General features: G+C 39.6%; 1 protein-coding gene across 3 annotated transcripts in view; it reads left to right on the top strand.

The window, feature by feature from the left end:
- LOC115625534 (furin-like protease 1) overlaps window positions 1–20,092 on the top strand; it is a 223,334-nt gene that overhangs the window by 130,543 nt on the left and 72,699 nt on the right. For all 3 annotated transcript variants that reach the window (XM_030520611.1, XM_030520613.1, XM_030520612.1), the window contains exon 3: window positions 16,188–17,104. In XM_030520611.1, coding sequence (XP_030376471.1) covers window positions 16,388–17,104 — 717 coding nt within the window. In that variant the 5' untranslated portion in view covers window positions 16,188–16,387. The remainder of the gene's footprint in view (window positions 1–16,187; window positions 17,105–20,092) is intronic.

Here is a 20,092-nt window from a genome sequence, read left to right as displayed (position 1 = left end):
CGCATTGGGCGCAGATTTGCAGACTGTTAGCTGCCAGTGGCATTTTTTGTTGTAGCTGACAGCTGCTGCCGCACACAAAGCCACGTCGGAAGTCGCTTACAAAATGGCGCGTCTCCAAAGCAGCAAAGGCAAGCAGCTTCTCATCGCTGCATTTGTTGCCACTATTGTTGTTGGCAGCAGCCAGTATAGTTGTACTTTAGTTGCTCCTTGTACATTTTATTACGGGTTTGGTTGCTGCCGCGCACATTTGCATATCAATTTGTTCATTGCATTTAAAGCTGTGCGCGGCTTCGGCGTCGTTTCCGTTTGTGCCAAATAGTCGAAGCGTTGCATACTTTTGGGTGCCGCCAGTCGTTTCTTGTTAGAGTTGGAAGTGCATTTTGTTTTATATATTTTCTTTTATATTTATTTGTATGCGCATTGTTGTGCATAGGTTAGGCAGTTGCTGTTTTTGTTGTTGCTGCTGCTACTACAGCTCTTTCGATTGCATTTGCCACTCAAGATGCATTGTGCGCTGGCTTTGTTGCCACAAAGTTTTCTCGCATCGGGCGTAATCAAGCAGAAATCTAGCTTGGCTTCTTTCTATTTTTTTTTAACGAGTCTTTTCTTTATATTTTTGTTGGGCTGTTTATATTCCCCACTTACGTATGTTTTAGTGCCTTACTTATTTGTCATTGTTGTTGCCGTTATCGCTGTGACAAATGGCGCACGTGGCAGGAATTTGTGGCAAATAAGCAGATTGCGGGTGCTGTGTGCTTTGTAGACGGCAGCTTCATTCCCAACAAGGACAATTTTATTGAGAGCACATATATTTGAAATAAATGCTAAGTCTTAAATCACAGTTTTGTAGTTTAGTGAGGAAATTGGCTCTAAGCGTATTTATTGATTACGCATACATCCTCAATGACACTTCAACGCCTATATAGTGAGAATATTATAGTCTTCAGGATGGTTGCATGCAGAATAATTCTGGAGAAATACTGATCAATTAAATGTAACACTCTGCTTATGTTATTTTTCGCATTCTCCTAAACGCATTCTCCTCTTTAAACGATTTTATAAAAATAAAAGCAATTATCCACAACCAATCACATATTTTACCTCGATGTTAAAAGACATTCAGCACCAAAACTAACGAGTTCCCTTTCCGGTTTGTCGACAATTATAATTAAATATAGTTAAAATGAAAACAAGAGAGAACGCTACAGTCGAGCAAGCGCGACAGTAAAATAGCCTGTGCTCTCCACAAAAAGGGAAAATTAATTTTAAAAAAGATTTTAAAAAATTAAATGATTAAAAAAAGTTGAATTAATTAATTAATTAATTCAATTAAATTAGAAGACATGTTTATGTTCAGTTTTAACAGCATATATTTACATCACATGCCTATGCGTGTTTATATGCGTGTATGTATGCAGTACAAAGTTGAGCCAAAGCAGCAACAACAACAACAGCTGCGGGCAGTGCTACAGAGCATGGGAAGCGATTTTATTTATGGCTATAACTTTCTTCATAATTGACCTATCATGATGACACTTGGCATTCGGAAAATAACCACGAACTGGATGTATATGCCAAATTTGAGTTCAAAATCCCAAGAATTACCGGAGTTAGGAAAAACACGAATTTCAGGGGAGTGGGGGGGTGTAGAAAAAAACACAAACTCGATCTGCCTGGGGCTTAGGGGAATCTGAATGCCAATTTTGGTTATCCTAGCTATTGTACTTGCTGAGATCGTTGCGCTCATGCAGACAGACGGACGGACGGACAGACGGACATAGCTATATCGACTAGTCTTGTCATCCTGATCAATAATATATATACTTTGTGGGGTCTGCCATGCCTCTTTCTGTGTGTTGCATACATTCGCACAAAACTAATATAGCCTTTTACCCTTTGGGTACAGGCTATAACAAACTAAATCCCTTTTGATAACTTTACAGACTCATCTATCCAGCGAACTGTAGTAAACCAATTAAAATGTTTTCATAAAAAATAACCAGAAAAGTATGCATGGAAACCATTCTAACAATTTTGTTTTGACATTGTGCTAATACCTAAAAAAATGACTGTATCTCTTGACAATGTCAATGTATCTCAATAATACATAAAGCAGAATATAGCAGCAATTTTTATGCATCACAAAAAATCATAAAAGCAGCCAGCGGTCGTCGAAGCACGTTTCATGCTCTGCAGAAAAAAGTATTATGAGAAATATTAAAATAGTTTCAGATAGATAGAGATGCTTTTCAAATTAGTCCAAACCATTTTTGGCTGTTTTAATGGCGTGTATATTATGGTATTACGGTGAATTTTAATTAAAGTTAAATAAACACATTAAAGACTGACGGTTTAGTACCGCTTGAATGACGATTGCTCTTTACGAGTGTTAGGATAAATGCTGACGATACAGTCGGAAGCAATACGCTGTGAGATCGTACAGAGTGGGTTACATAAAACTGAGAAGGGAGTCTGCACAGAGTGTCAGAATGTCAGAATGTTCTGCGCGGCTTATGGTGCGAAAAAAAGCTGCTGCATTTAAAAACTGTTTACTTGTGCAATTTAGCCACTTAAAGCGAGTGGCGGGCATGGATTTTTGCATATATACTAGTCTATGCATGGTTATAAGTGTGTGCCTGACATGGGAACTGCATGTTCAGAAGGCAAAATGGTGATGACTCGCTGTTAATCCAAGCTCGAACGACACAATTTGCGCATTGAAAGCAAACTGCGAGTGTCGGGGATGCTGAAGGATTACAGGCACGTTCTCACTCTATGTTTTCGTTGTTGTTGCTGTCGATTTGTGCAACATCAGCATTCGAGTTGCTGTTGCTGCTTATGAAGCGTTGTGCAAATATGAACGCAAGCTGACAAAACATGACAAACAGCGGAGGAGTAAGGTGCCTGAAGTTGAGCTGCTTAGATATCGCCAATGTTGGTATCAGCGAAAAAGGCAAGTAATTAATACCTTTGCGAAAAGCGAACGACAACAGTGGAAAAAAGTAGCAACAAATAAACCAGTTGTAATCAGCAACAACCGGTGAATGAAAGATATGAACTACTAAATACCTCCTAGTTTGATAAGTTGTAGAGCAATCTGAAATGATGTGTAATAATGCAGTACTTTTAATTACCATACCTAACATGAAATTGGAATATGGTACTAATGTGATGCTTAATGTACTATAGTATTCATGCTAAGCAGTTTGTTGAAAAACATTGATTTGGTTTTCCCACATATAGTAGACTATCGCTATCTCTAAACATAATGATATTTGGCCAGATGATGAAATACAAGTAGCGAGGTACTCTGATATATACCATAACTTGTTTACAATAAATGGCCAGTAATTAAAGCGTACTCGATTTTAATAGTCTGGGATGCTCAACTAACACATTTTACACTGTTCAGAGAAGGGTGTAATTAAGCTAGATTTCCATCAATTTGAATAGCCTGAGATTTGATCAGTAACTGCAACCCATATTCCAGCAGCACCAACAATCTAATATTGTTAGAAGTTATAGATTCAACCGTGTTCGGGAAACTTTAGTGTCAACAACTTGGCAAAACTTTCACAAGAGTTTCAAATCCAAAGTCACCCTGTAATCAACAACAATACGCACAGGGTGCCACGTATACAAATTTGTCTTGCAAATAAAGCAGAAAAGTCAAGCGCCACAACAACAGGTAAGAAGAACAACAATAACTGCAATAAAAGCAGCAGCCAAACTACAACGAACTGTTACATGTGCAAACTTTCTAATTGTCTAAATTACATAGACAACACACTTACAAACTCACACACTCACAGACACACACACGCACACACACATGACTACACGTGACTAACGAACGTGTGCGATGGTGCTGTTGGAGTTTTGTGTTCCGTGTGTGTTGGGGAAGTGCAAGGTTTTCGGATTGGTGTTAATTTTTATTGACGTTGCTGTCTGGCATGCAAAGTAGGCGACCCAAACGCCTCCTCGCCAACATTATGTAATGCCTATTTGTAAGGGTGAGGGGCGAGTCTTGTTTTTGATCTTGTTCCGGCTTTTAAGACTGTGTTGTGCTTGCTAAGGCAATGCGGCTCAAAGTTTGCAACTCAGATTTATGCTACAGTGTGCACTATCTACAGTGTTTTCGGATAGGTTAAATGTCTTACAAACTGGGATTGATATATGTACATATATACGTATATGTAGCATCCAATACAGCAGAGAATAATTAACTACTTATTTAATAACTTAACTGATACCATCAAAAAGAAATAATAGGCAAGTTAATTAGGTTTTGTTGTTCTTCTCTCAAATTAAATAACCACACAACCACAAATGCAAATTGAGTTGACAAATTGCCTTTGGAGCATAGCATTAAGAATGCCACAATGTGAGTTCGTGCGTTGGTAGACAATCGGTTAGAATCATGACATAGGCATGATTACACATTACTTTCAGTCTTAAAATTCTAAGAATCGGTCACTTATATATTTTAAAAATGGCCAACTTTCGTGTTAATCCTTCGTATGTAGTTTTTTCTGATTTGGTTCTATGAAATTTTTTAATTGAAAATGTACAAAAAATTATTCTTATTAAAGCATAATGCGATCCCACATTTTTCGAATTTGAGTTATACTTTTTATATTGAAAAAATATAAAACACAGATCCTCTAATTTGCTTGCATCCCACGAATCACAAAATTGGCTCCAGAAGTGATCATAATTTCAATTCATCAGCTTATTTCAGTGTAACCAAGTCAAATAGACTCTGCAAATTTCGCGCATACATTGTAAAATAATTGAATTTTAGCGGTAAATATGTATTACAGAGATACGAAGACTTAAGGCCAAAGCTGCAGACCGATTCGCAGCAACAACAAAATTGTCCTTAGTGCATGAACTGTCTTTAAGTGGAACTCCATCACATATGTACAAGTTCATGCTACAAAATTGTTCATAATCAGTGCACATCGTTCACATAAATCCCATTTAACATATACTTGGCAAACATGCCCATCTCTGATGCCTGCTGCTGTTTTTTGGGGCATGTAAAATTATGTATAAGCGCGCAGCATTATTGCTGCTGTTGTCAGAGTGCATTTGCACTTGGCATTTGTCGCTGAAAACCAGCACGACAAGCACTTGGCATAATAATGAAAAATTAATAGAAAAATCAGCATGCGCATATAAGGGAGGCGAAAAAAGAACTTCGTTGCATACAGTTTGGTGCAAAGTTTAATTGAAACGGCAAAGGCGCACAAAAACCGATGCCAAAAACGCGATGCACTGAACGCGCGGATGAGGAAGAGGAAGAGAGGTGCCGGCATGCTGGATGCATCCTCTGTGCGAACAGCAGCTCTCAGGGTAAACGAATGCGCTGACACGCATAAATTTCAACAATTACGCGAAAACTGGCAGCCCAACAGGCGCCTCCGCCTAAGAGTATACACCATGCTGTGCATACTAATAGCATGATGGTGGTATTGATGTTATTGCTGTTGCTGCTGTTGTTGTTGTTGTTACTATTGTCGCTACCGCTTCTGGTCGGAGCTGTTGTGGCTGCTTTGCGCTGGTAACCGATGCGCTTGGGCACTGTGGTTCGTTGTTTTTGCTGCTCCATCGGCTGCTGCTATTGCAGTTGGCATCAAATCTGTGCATATTAAGTTGTTGATTTTTTGATTTACATTTCTGGCAGCAGTAACAACATCTACAACAAGCTATAGCAGTAGTTCAACCGAAATAACATCAACGCCAGCCAACCGCAAATGAGAGCCGCAAACAAACGCGATTTGTGCGTTACATTTTGACTTAGGCCAATGCTAGTGTGTGTGCTTTGTGGTCATGGTTTTGTACCATCAGTTGGCAGCTTGATTGAAGCTGAAATACAGAAAACAATTGTCCCACAAGGCAGCATTTTCATTGTCAATGTGACGGATAATGCTGGCTCATCAAAGTCAGTGGCAAGTCACACTCAAGGGTTTTCCTGATGCAGCTGTCAAGCAAATGCACGTGGCTCTGAATGCCACTTTTCTAAGCCAACTTTAGCATTCCCATCAACATTATCCGCAGCCGTGGAAGCAGCCGGTAGGTAACTCCTTGCTCACCGGTGCCAAGCTGCACTTTATTTTGTTGCCAGCTAAAAATAATAATGCCATGCTTGACGTGCAAAACGTCGAGCTGCGAGTGAAGTATGAGATAAGAGACTAGAACAGAAACTGCTGCACAGTGGACCCGTGCAATATATTGGAAAATAAAAAGCTTTGGAACTATGTATCTATAATAAATACTTGGTACTATGTTCATTAATATTAAATTCTCATATTCTCTCTGTGGCGTTGCCATTAGACATTTGACGCTAATTACACATTTATATATAGGGTGGTCTATATAACAGTTTATTTTTAAAAATTAAAATCATGTATCCTATTAACCCAGTTTTCCAACACCTTGGTGATAGTTTCTTGCTCTATCTCACGATGGCTTGTCCGATATTCGCCTAAAAGGCCTAAATCCTCGGAGTATAGTTTGCACATCACGGCACTTCTAATAAAAAGTCGAACGGCGTCCAATCGCCGACGACTGACAATACGATTACCAAACTTGGCGATTGTGGCAAGGCGCGCCATCTTGCTGAAACCAAATCGCAATCGTCAAAGCTTTCTTTCCACTGGAAAGGAGCTGTTACTGTCAAAATAATAAAGGTGTTTAAAAAAACACACTATGTAGCACTATGAGCCACAAAAAGTATTACTTCAAAAACAATTACGAACATCTTCGAGCAATAAATATAATTTTTTATTCATCAAGCCAAAGTCAATAAAATCTTAAGGGGATGAACATTTTCGTTGATCTGTCACTGCTAGAGGCCAAGTCTCCATCTCTATCTAATGTACTTGATCAAGAAATTCCAGTTGGGACATTTCAAAATTTGTGGTTACACAAATAATCACAAGTGTCCCACTGTGCGCTGTTTCCAATGTATTTCCGCGTTAGCAAAGTTGGAGGAAAAACTGACGAGCCAACAAGAAATGCAGCATATCCTTTGGAGTATATTGTTGTTGTTCCTGCTGTTGCTATTGCTCAAGTGTTTTTAGCGTAAAATTGAGAAAAACGCATAATTATGCGCCTGTTGGTTAGGCAACGTCATGCCCCATCTTTTCATCCATCCACATCCACATACATGGACACATTCCCCACCATCCCGACATTGCCGCCAGCGCCATCGGCACGGGCAAATGCCGCAAATGAATGAGCAACGCACAGTGAAGTTCTTTCAAGTCGCACTTGACGTAGGTGCCCCGTTGTTGCCGCTGCCGTTGCCGTTATTACTATATTGTTGTTGTTGTTGTTGCGCTGGCTGGGCTTCTTTGTTTTTGCATAAAATTGTATAAAGACCTGCATACTTTTAGGCGCCTTTCAGCTTAATGTTGGCTCTTAGGAGAGCTAAGCTGTTTTTATGCTGTTTCTTGTTCTTTTTTCGTTGTTGCTGTTGTTGCTGTCTTTCGCAAGCAAGTATTGTTAGCTGGCACAACAGACAAAGGAGTTAATTTTGCAAATGGCAAATGCTTCAACATGATATACATATATATAAGCTGTCGTTTAAATGAAGAATTTATATTGCTGCCACTGCCTCCTGCAAGTGACCGCCCATTTTTAAATAATTAAAGGTCGGTTAATCCTTGTAACATGCGCAGAAATCGTTGCCTACCGTAGTCACGTATGTGCACCGTGTTCAGTGCTGTTCGCCAATGTGTTTGCACAAGCCCATACAAGCAGACAATCTGCAATATTACTTTCTTTTCGGCTTCACTTAATATGCATTCTTGTTTGCACATTAAAAAGCAATCGCATCGCCAGTGAAAAAATACATTCATTTCACACGCACAGAGAGTACAGTGAAAATATATACGAGCACAAATATTCGCAAGATAAAAAAAGAAAACGAAATTCCTCACGGCATTCTGCGCGAACGTGTGTATTTTTGTGAATGTGGGGCTGTGTGTTGCTGTCATGGGAAGGAGCAGCAGACACGCAAAAAATCCCAAATGATTAAAATTCTCTTGGTCATTTGAATCGAAGGATTCATTAACACGTAAAGCAATAATATCATATGATTTACATTGACAAGCCGTTTCTTTATACATTTATAAATTGAATCGAAATGCAATGCGGTCCTTTAGAAATTTAATTGTGGACATGCACAATTATACTTAACTATAGGCTGGGGATTATAATTTATGTGTGATATACATTAAATAACGTCAATGCAGTGACATTTTAGTTGTGAAAAGAGATCTATTGTAAACGTCTTGACAGTTGGCATTATCCAATATATTTAACCGTGCATTCTGTTTGAGAGTAACACAGGCATTTTGGTAAGCCACCTCTGACGAAATTAACGCTTCCCTTTTCTCCGGTATCTGTCTGTTGCATCAGAAAAGAAAACCAAGTTGCATTAACTCGTGAAAAGCGCAGTCTTACTTAGATGCTTTTTACAGAAAGCAAAAGGTTAATCTTATATTGAACCGAACCTTTTGTTCATTGTTTATTTGTGTGATTGACGTTGGATATGCCTTTTATATACCACATTACGGATTCTCAATCGAAATCCATCACAATGAGAGATCGTTTATCTCGCCGGTGATATAACATTCCTCCCAATCACTCGTACTCTCGTAGAGACTTACCTTTCGTCCTATCGAGGACATAGTAAGGTACGAATACTTTATTTTCCTGATCTATGATTTGCGAATATGCCAACAATTAAATAAGAGCAGTGCTTCTTTCAAGTTAGAATTTGGAAAATATTTAGTTAGTGAATCACTGTTAAGTCGCATTCGGGTTTCCAAGCATAGTGCTTCGCGTACGTCTCAACTGTAGACGTACCTGCCTAACAGTAAGCTTCAGCTGAGCTGGTTTGCGTCAAAACTCATAGACTTAAAACCCGTCAGCTGCCTCTCCAAAGCACAATGCAACGCACAGCTATAGAGTCTTGCTGTGCCTTTACTACAGCCAACATTTGATTTGTGCAACACCATTTCTCGCTTGGCTTTTAGCAAATCGCACAAAGCAACACCTTTGTGTGTTTGCAGGTATGTCGGTTGTTTGTTTGTATGTTTGCTGATCGCGTGTGCGTGCGCTAATATGCAAACTGCAGTTGTTGGGCATTTGTCAGCCGCAGCTGTGGTGGCAAATGCTTCGCTTGACACTTTGCCTGAATGCATTTTTATTTCCTCTCGTGCCGCACCTTTTCACATTTGTTCGGCCCACAGACCACAGCATGCAACAAAACACAACTAAAACGCCAAGCGCTGTGGGAGGGGAAGGGGAAGGCTGAAAACGTTTTTCTGCGGGCGTTAACCGTACCGCCACTTCTTGTTGACTTTGTTGTGCTCCACTTGCTCTGGTTGCTGCCACTGCCACTGCTGCGGCTTTAGAGAAAAACGCGGGCCGAAAAAAAAACATAAAATGGAGAGCAGACGTTAGAAACTGCATATTTGCTTTTGTGAACTATCATTAAACAAGCGCCACTAACCACCATCACGGCAAACATTAAAAGCCAGGAAACTGCAAGACAAACAGCAACAAAGGCGGCACACACACACACACACACACACCCCGTAACACTCACACACTTACACATTGACGTGCATTTACCGCTACTGGGTTTCGACTCGTCGCACTTCTTTCAGCTTTGGATTCTTCTTATTCCTCACACGGAAAAAAAAGTCGCAATTCAAAATAAATAGGTACCAATATCAGTAAGAGATCCAGAAGTAGAAAAATGGGGGATATACTCGTGTCCTATACTTTACGTTAGGCTTTCCAAACATGAAAGGGTGCATCTACAAACACGAAATTCCTTGTTCTAAAACGTTGATTCAGTTGATGAATATGAAGGTGATGAAAAAAGTCAGACCCGGACCGGTGGTTATAATTAAAATGCGAGTAGGCGCATTTTATTTTCAAATACAAAGGAAATTCTATTTTCCCTCTTTGAGTTGCGTCATTAAGGCTTGTGATGAAGGAATAATAGTAGCATCAATACTTAAAACTAAAATAGGACATACGTATAAAATAAGTATTTAAATGTGAACCTGATTTTACTCGGACTGGTATTATAGCTTGGCTTTAATACGTTTTACTCTCTTGCTAATCTTACTCTTACTTTACACTGCTGGGAAATAAGCTGAAGGCGACTTTCCAACCGGTATCTCCGAAATAATATTTGCCACATTTTCCAGCATTTCATTGTAAAAAGTTTGTAACATTTTTTTCTCAGTGCATTTTGTAGCGCCTATTTGAAGCTTTTAGTTTCAAAGGCATAAGCAAAATATCGTATGGCAGCAGTGTTGTACTTAAAAAGTGAACCCAGCATGGCATTCAACTTTGTCCGCTTGCATTTGACATGCCGCCCGCCATTCTTGCTGGTGGGTGGGGGCGGTCGTCTTTTGCTGGCTTGCAGTTTGCATAGAACACCCAGCCTAGGCAGGGAAAGCCACAAAGGCACTACACAGAAGAGTGTCAGACTGTTTACGAAAAATGCCCCAAGTGTTGCCAGGCAGTGTCGTCTTTTGGCCCGCCCTGGCTTGACTTGTCCTGTCCTGCCCTGCCCTGCCCTGCTCCACTCTGCTCTGCCCTGAACTCGTCTGCAATGGTCTGAAATGTTTCTTGCCTGCTTGTTGTGCCTTTTTGTGTGAAGTTTGCTGAAATGCGGCTTTTATTGTAGCCTGCGGGTATTCTGTGGAAATACTTGTGGGGCATTTTTCATGTGCATATATAGTTTATTTTTTTTTAGGTCAGCTCTTGTATAATATATCATATAAATATGAATGAGTCGCTGTAGAGATTTTAGCAATTAGCCTAGTTTATGTGACTTAATTCTTTCTTTACATGATGCTACTAAAACGAAACTAATGGTTAAATAAATAGCGGCACGAAGTGGTTAACTTTATTATTTAATTCCTTGTATGGTCGCTGAGGTAAGGTTCCAGCCTCAGCCCAGTGTTAAGATTTTCCAATCCTTATAAAATGACATCGATTTGATCACATATACAGCTACATTATGTTATACTAATGGAATACATTTTCTTAGTTTGACAAAGTTTCATTGTATAGCGTTTTAATTAAATTGATGCCCACAAGCTCAAGGTCGCATAAATTTGACGTTCCCATAAGGATAAGGAGTATGTGAATAATCAAAGGACTAAAGCGTTCTGTGGAATCGTTTTGTTATGTACAGCATCTAATCCTCTGTGATGACCCAATCTAGACGTTCTTCGTTGAATTTGTATCGCTTGAAGTTTCAATCTGATAGGTCTTCTCTTAAGATTATGAACTGAAATCTTGGCTGCCAAATACAAATGTATTACGGCACATAATTACTCAAACAAAAAAAAAAAAAAAACAATAATAATAATAAATAGAAGCCAGCAAAAAAAAAAAATCTAATTGCCTGGTCATGACGTTTCCCATTTGAGAAAATTGCAAAAGAAATCTGTACAAGACATCTGTGCGCTGACAGCTTAGACCACTACAATAACAACAATACTCATTAACGCCTGTAAATATGCTATGCTGCATGCCCAACCTATCACAAAATACTTATGTACATAAACATATATGTATGTATATATATTATGTATTAGCCACTACCAGACCCATTAATTGAGGCAGGGCGGAAAAGTTGCTGCCGTTCGATTTCTCTCAATGACGGCAGCAAATGGCCAACAAAAGGAATAAGAGTGAGCACAAGAAGAAGCTCAAGGCCGTAGAGACTGGAAATGGAAAGAGACACTGCGACGATACTCTATGCAGATGGATATATTGATGGTAAAGTCGTGACAGTCAAAACACATCAACAACAAAGCAAAAACACACACTCGCATCGACCGAGCATACACAAAATCCATCGGGCTTCAGCATAAGCATCAGTATCAGTGACGGCTCAGCAAATCGCACTGATTGTCGCCTGTGGACAAGTTTCGATTGCAAATGAGTTTGCCAAGCGGAGTAGCCAATGGACTGCCTCCCATTGGCAAAGGCAGCCAAACAAAATGGATATGCATGAAAAGCATTTTGATATTGGGCTACGGGCTTTGCGCATTGTCAGCGAGCTGACTTTTGACTAATGCCCCATTGTCGAAATATGCTTGTGACTGATGATGAGTTGCCCCTAGCGGGTAAGCTCTGCAGAGCCGACAGCCATATTTCAACTATTGACGACACTGAGCGCATAATTAAAGCTACTGACAGCGGAAATATGGCTTACGGCCTCGCCCCATAGCCACCCCACTATTGGGGATGTTTCACGGCTAAGTGTGTACGATGAGGAAATTGAATTTTGTCCGGCAATGAAGGAAATTGCCTAGCGGCTCTCAATTTGAGGCCTGCAATTTCTGCTTCCACAGCCTCTGCTGATGGAAGCTGCGAGCAACAATAGTTGTCCAAATATTTCGTTTTGTCCAAATGTTAGCCAACTTTTCTGGTTGGAGCCAAAACGAACTTCCGTGTCTCTAATTTGGCTAATTCATTGCCGAGTCTGAGCTTGCAGTCTGAACTTCGGCAACATTCAACGGAAACTGGCGTCGAACTGAAAAACTTTTCCCTTCCAATACATGCCCTGAAAAGTCATTAGAAACTTGCAAATGGAATACTTCAAAATATAGCCAAAGAAGAAAACTCTATCCTCACAATCAGAACAGTGCGAACAGCGACCCATGCTGGAAGACCGGAAAGCGTGCTACGTTTTGCTTAAAAGGCAGTCAAGTTGAATCAGTCCTTTCTTATCGTCGCCCTCACACATGAATGCGCAACACCTTTGACTCTCAACAGCTGCACCGTGAAATGCATGCATGCGTCTTTTGTCTGTCACTTCTAGGGATGGGAGATTGATTTGCGTGAAAATCTAAAATAAACCATTTCATTTCATTATGACAATTTCCAAAGTACTGCTGAATGATATCTTCAGTGTGATGGAAAGAGAGAAAACAATAGAGAACCTACGTGTACAGTCGAGCAAGTCAGTTTGCGGACGTAGTATTGGTGAAATTGCTTCGCTAATAACTCTTCTTAGAATTAAACGATTTGCACGAAATTCGAAACAATAGTAGATAATGATATATCGATTGTGTGTGATTTGGTTTATAGAGCTCTTGACAAAATTCTGAAGCGGGAAGAGATGGGGCGAATAAAAAAAAATAACCTCGTGTAGACTATTAAATAGGATCTTCTGCATACCAAGTTGGGTTAACGTGCGCTCAGCCGTTTCCGATCCAGGCGTTCATGCAGGTAGATGCACGGACGGACATTTTTAGATTGATTTCTCTCGTCATGCTCATTCAGAATATATGTATATTCTTTATGGCGTCGCAGATGCTTCCTTCTGCATATAACAGAGAAAAACAATAAACTATAAGCAGTATCAATTGAAAATGTTCGTAAAAAGAATGTAGAGATTATGGCCCAACTTTATCATCGACAACAAGAATAAATTAGGGAATTCCTGGGATTCTGGATCAATGCATAACATTAGGAATTAAACTTTTCGAGTAGACTCTTGAATCGTGCTCCCACAAAAGATTTGCATGCCCACACAATTCTGTTGATGGTAAAACTAAAGCTTCTCGATCACCAACAACTAACAGTGCTCGTTGAATAGATCTAGATGAAAACTATGATGATTTTTTGGACGTTAACACGATAGCCAAAATGCTACATATACATATTATATACACTACATTTATGTTATGTATAATTTATATACACTACATTTATGCTATGTATAATTTGAATTTCTCAGACCTCATTGTGTTCATTATAAAAAGCACATCCACATATACGAGTGTGTAGGAACTCCCACTTGGAAGCATAATATTGTAACATCATTGGGAGATTTATTACTTAATAGACAGAATACATAGAACATATGTTTTTGACATTCCCGTACCTTCATCCCAGAAGTGGAGATGTTGAATATCAGTAATCGTAAAACCTCCATCACGAAGCTTTCTCAAGTAGCGGGAAGCGGACATTACTGAAAGGATTTGTCAGCCGCCTTCCACTGCAGTTTTGTGCTCAGCTTCGACTTTGACTGACGGCATTTGTCAGCGGCAGACACAAAGTAATCATTACTTTGCGCACTTTAAGTCTGCACTCGTCTTTTGCATGCTGCACACAGTCTAGCGACCCACCGAACGTATACTTAATAATAAGAAAATAAGTGCCTGTCAAAGTGACAGGCGCCGACAGAGGCTCGTAATATGCTCAGATGGGCGTGCTCATATGCCTCAAGTAAACGAAAAGTGCAAAACGGTGTCAAAGTCAACAACAGCACCAACAAAGGCAACAACTACTATATTTGGGGAGTTGACGCGCCAAATTGCTGATGAAAGTTAATGATGATGATAATGATGATGATGACGACACTATCATCAAGGCGACAGGATGTCTATGCTACTCGAAAGTGAAGTGTCGCTGCCACCAACTTGGAAAACTTGAGACAAATTGAATGGTGGGAGTGAGTGGATGCGTGTGTGTTTCTGTTGTATAGTATGCATTGATAAAATTCCTGTGATTTAGTTATGATGTATGGCCATTTGATTTGCTCAAAATGTAGGAGAAGCGGCGTCAATTTTGAAACATTGCTATACTTTATGTGCATTACGAATGAATATCAAATGCAGCCCAAAGGTAGGCAATCAGTTCGAAAACAAACAAAAAGTGGCAGCAGACATGAACGAACTCGTTGTCCTTTACTTAAGCTAATATTTACTGAGAATTGTAGACTGCAGGGTCTATTTTTCAGTTGACTTAAATACGTATTTAAGAGCGTCAGAAGTATTATGGAACTGTCAAATATGCGGTATTCATTTTTATACCCTTTGGATAAAAATCTGTGCATTATTAAGAAAAGTTGCTATACGAACGATCGGACATAGACTATAGATTTATTAATATATAAACAACGATTACAGGACATATACTACTGAAGCTCGCACAACTTCAACGCTCTCTACTCGCCTTACTCATAATAATTTATGACATGGCAAACGAAATATCTAAAATGTTATACCTTTTCAAGCTCAGATACCAAATATATGGAAAAAGTGCATACAGAGGTCTCGATAATTAGAAAGCTCAACTAATGTACACATACATGTACTGAAATTTGTGGAAGATATATATTTGTGTATATATATTAAAAGCGAATAGTCATATGTTAATATTCAAATTATGTAATTATACCTCATATGGCATCCCTTAAATAATAAGAGACATCTGGCAACGCACATGTGAAAGTATAGTGGCAAGAAAGAGTATGTATTCATTCCTAATTTAGCAGTGTTCGAAGATAGGCGCAGTATTAACAAGTACAAAGTCGGGTGTCCCGACTTTGAAATACTCTGTACATATGTATGTTTACAATAATATATATATAAATATATATTATAAAAATTAAAAAATTAAGAAAATTAAAAAAAGATTTGGATTGATTTTACCTCTCTCGGTATAAGGGTGTACAATTGCACATATACAACGCAATTGCGTCTATGTGAGCGTATGTATGTTTATGCGCGTCTATTCATGTCTGTGTAAGCATGCAGTCAATCAAAGCACCAGCGTCAACAACAGCCGCGGGCAGCGCTTGAGCAGCGCTGCAACAGCAAATATATTTATGGCTATAACTTCTTGTTAAATCGGTATAAACTTGGAATACGGACACATAGTTATACCCTGTACCCGTAGGGTAAAAAGGGTACGTTAGGTTTGTGCAAAGTATGTAACATGCAGAAGGAAGAATCTCCGACCCCATAAAGTATATATATTCTGAATCAGCATGACGAGAGAAATGTCCGAAAAAATAAAACAAATTTGCACAGCGTACACACATAACGCATCTTTGTGCAAAGTTTGGTGTCTCTATTCTTATAGTCTCTGAGATCCAGGTGCAAACCTACTGTACTCTTGTACATTTTATGTACAGAGTATAAAAACTATTTGAAAAACGTTATGTTAAGTGTGAGAAACTATTTGAATAAAGTATTCTGTGGTTGTCATTAAATACCAGTGCTTAGCCAATGATATTGGGACACCCTTATATTTGTTGGATTTTATTGTATACATAAGATTTAAAATGCAGTATCTGCTAAAGCTCTAATCAATTATTTGCTATATTCCTCTGTTTTTTGCAGAACCTAAAACAAATGTTTTTCTAACGAGCCGAAATTCCCTTCATACTGCACTCCTCCCAACATCGACGCATCAATAAATAAAATCGGGCATTTAACGCACAGCTTAAGCAATCGGAGATACTTTGTCACGCCGACAAATACACACACCGGATCAGCAATTATACAAATATATAAATTTGGTGCTGCAAATAAAACGCACAATGAAAAACGACGTCGTACGATGGAGCCGCATGCAGCACCCAAATAGTAATATAAGTAGCAGCAACAACAACAGCACCAACAGCAGTAGCATCAATAATAAACAAAGTCCAAGATGTCGGAACAGTGAAGGCTGCAAAAGTAATAACGCACATCTAACGCCACATGTTGCTCGGAGTCTTGTGCCAGAGATTTCCGCCTGGCAACAACAACAACAACAAACAATCATTGAATGTGATATAACAAATTTCAATTGCAATTTATTCAAAACTAGTTTTTTACCGCAATGCAAAACACAAAAACAAAGAAGCAGACATTGTTTAACGTCGACTGCGACGTCAAAAGCAGCAGCAACAACAAAAACGAGATCATCGCGCAGGTTGCTGCTAATTTTGCAATTTAGTGCCGTAGTTTTTTTATATAATTTTAATGTCGGTTTCGTGGCCGGAAATGCGGCGGCAGCGGCGCACGCAGCGAAAGTGGAGGCCGCCACACCATCGGTTCTCCCGCCATATGTACTTGACTATGAAACGGCCAGCGGCAACGCCGGCAGCGGCAGCCCGAGCAAGCTGATAGGCGCGAGCGTCAGCGGAGAAGGCGAGAGCGGGTCAAATGGCGTTGGACACTATACGCACACCTGGGCGGTGCACATACCGAATGGTGATAATGGGATCGCCGATGCGGTGGCCAAAGACCACGGTTTCATCAATTTGGGCAAGGTAAGTGAAATATTTATTTATCAGCGGTCTTTCAGACCTGAACTATGCATAGTTTTGAAATCTTTCCTTTGATTTTAATTTTGAAAATCTGATGCTATATGTTTAAGTGCAACATGTAGCAGGGTATGCCTTCTGCAATCTATTGTGGTCTCCTCTTGGCTGGACACTCACCGTCGTCCAACTTTTGTTCGCCCAATTTTCTTAATGTTTTGCTTGTTTTAAGTGTTTTGCTATTTGAACGATTATAGATCGTTATGGACTTAATATATTTTCGAAGATAAGATTCTGCTTGCATTAAAGTCATATTTTAAAAATTTGTTCAAGCTTTTAAATTGTGATTAACACTATTTGGTTTAAGACTATTTTCGTTAGAAATATCTTCAAATCTTGATGCAGGTTCATAACCACTTAACTTTTCCATTCGGGCCTAGTTCACTTACATTAACACTGTGCGCGTCCGGTTAAGAGAGTGTCTGCCCAAGAGAGGCGAAATGTTCTAGAAGAAGTGCTCGGCTAAGAAGGGCCTCGTAGCCTTTAAAAAGCTATCACTTTATTTCTTGAACTTTATATTTTTCTGTTATGTCTTTTAACTTACTGTCTATTATTGCTTTTCAATAAAATTATACAATATTTGTCCATAAAAAAAGGCAATGTAGTAAGCTTGTAAGGATAACCCTAAAAGCATGATCCATCATGTCCATTCAATATAAATCTATAACTACCCTATTGAAGCCACCAAAAGTGTTTTTCAATGGACAACGAAAACTTTGTTTTGCTGTTATTTACAGAATTCGTAGGCCATTCGTCCAAAGTTTCCTAGAGGTGAAAACTAAAGAGATGTGTCATGTGGAAACTCACAAAATAAAGTACTCGTATTTATCGAAAATTGACATTCTTCAAATAATCGCTATTAATTGAAACAGTTGTACGCTCCATATTTCGTAGTTAAATGCTTTAAATCCATGTTAACACCCGACATTAAGTTTGTAGAGCAACTTTATGTCCTTATGTTGATGCTATCGTATTGCTTAAAACTTTTCTCCAAAACATTTCCCCCTCCTGTTTGCCATTCACCTGAACCGCTTTTTTATTTTGCACATACAGCGAAAAATGTGCGAAAGTTTGAAAAGCAACACTCTATCCCGCATAAATGGACGCAATCTCACCAAATACACACACACACGCATATATTTATATATATACGCTGGTTGACAGTTTAGCATATGTATCATTAGAAACACTCAAATGTGAGACTATTAAAACTTTATTACACAAATCTATTCAAAACACATTTGACTAACTTTCTCGCTATGGGACCACACACGACGACCACAGCGACGACCCAAGAGAAACGATATGAGTTGCAAATGCTGGACAAACTTAAAAAAAAAACCAAAAAAATTGCAAACTTGGGAAAATTTGCACAGAACCAAGATTGTGAATGTGTGTGTGTGTTAGTGAATCTGTGTGTCTCTAGATAGATGCTCCTGCCAGACACTCATCCACCATTCACAAACATTGACAGACAGCAGGAGCTCAACTTTTTACTTTGTGCACAGTCGAGCAAGGTGGACGGACGTAGACCAAATGATTGCAGATGGGGGCCCACTCGCACAGGTGTTGTGCCCGGCACAAACACAGACCACAACTTTAATCTGATTTGCACTTAGTGCAAGCGCCTTTGCTTATGGCTTAGCTTAGACCGCTTTTGCCATGTCAATGCTGCATACAATTGAACGCGCGCTAAGTGACTGTCAAGCTCAGGAGCAGCAAGTAACAAGTAGCGTGCCAGCTGCTGCCGCAGTGCTACTTGGCTTAAATGGCAACAAAATGGCGCGCAAATCGCTTGTAATGGCACGCCTGACAGCCGTGCAAGGTAAGACAAACACACAGGCACAGTAGAACCTCAAAAAAGCCAACCTCTGAGCAAAAAGATCTACCTTTCCTTATCTTCCCTGGACAACAAAAAGACACGTACTACAAGTAGATCTGGGCAGGATGGACGTCTCGCTGATAGTGGGAACGCTCACTGGCCACTGCCCAGTAGGGAGGCATGCTGCAAGACTAGGCATCCCTCTCAATGACTTCTGCAGAAGCTGTATAGATGAAGAAGAGGAGGAGGAATGTGCGAATATCGCAAGGGTCCTTAGAAGCACCGGGTGGCTACAGGAACGAGGAAGGTCAAAAGAGATTACATGGCCTTTCAGGCCGAAGTGAGCGTGTTATAACCATAACCCCAGCCATACCAACCTAAACTAACCATACTACCTTTCTCAAGCCTATTTGTCGTTACATTGCCGCAGAACATCTGAGCAGATTTCACAATTACAAATGAATCAAATACAATAAAGAAATAATTGTCTGCTCGTTCAGTTCCATGCCACTCTCATGTTAGGGTCGATATTCAAGTCTGTAGCGAGTAGTGAATAATTCTGTTTTAATAAGCCATTAGAACCCATATCCCATAAAACACCATATAATTGAAGATTGCAATTTGCATTACGAACATTTATATTTCGAGGTATATAAATAGATAGTGGTCTTTCCATCGCAATGTTTAAAATCCATATTATCACAAATGATATAACTGAGTATAAGTATGCTGGAGACTTTTGGTAATCGAAAATGAAACTTCTTCTGTAATACACGGATATCGAGAGTCCACTATACATATTTGTGGGCGTGCCTGCCTTCTGCTGCATTTGAAAGTTAAATACGTCCGCAAGACGACGAGCTAGAGTTACTTTTTGTGGCTGCCCAGAGTTAAGTTGTAAGCTGTAAAGTGTAGATGCGCCGAGCCAAGACAACGTCGCAAATTGAAGTTGGCGTTTGAGTTTTCAATTTGCGTGTGCAAGGTGGCCAACAACGGGCCAGAAACGGGAAAACGACCACAGAGTTCCACCAGAATGACTGCGTTGAGCTCTCGTTGAGTTGACAGCGTCGATTCTCATTTACCGAGCGGCGAGTGGCGAACTGTTGTTGTACACT

The sequence above is a fragment of the Scaptodrosophila lebanonensis genome, unplaced genomic scaffold (assembly GCF_003285725.1).
Source record: "Scaptodrosophila lebanonensis strain 11010-0011.00,11010-0021.00 unplaced genomic scaffold, SlebRS2 tig00000072-arrow-pilon, whole genome shotgun sequence".
NCBI lineage: Eukaryota > Metazoa > Arthropoda > Insecta > Diptera > Drosophilidae > Scaptodrosophila > Scaptodrosophila lebanonensis.
The sequence above is the reverse complement of the archived record's forward strand: the minus strand, read 5'-3'. Positions and strand labels throughout refer to the sequence as shown.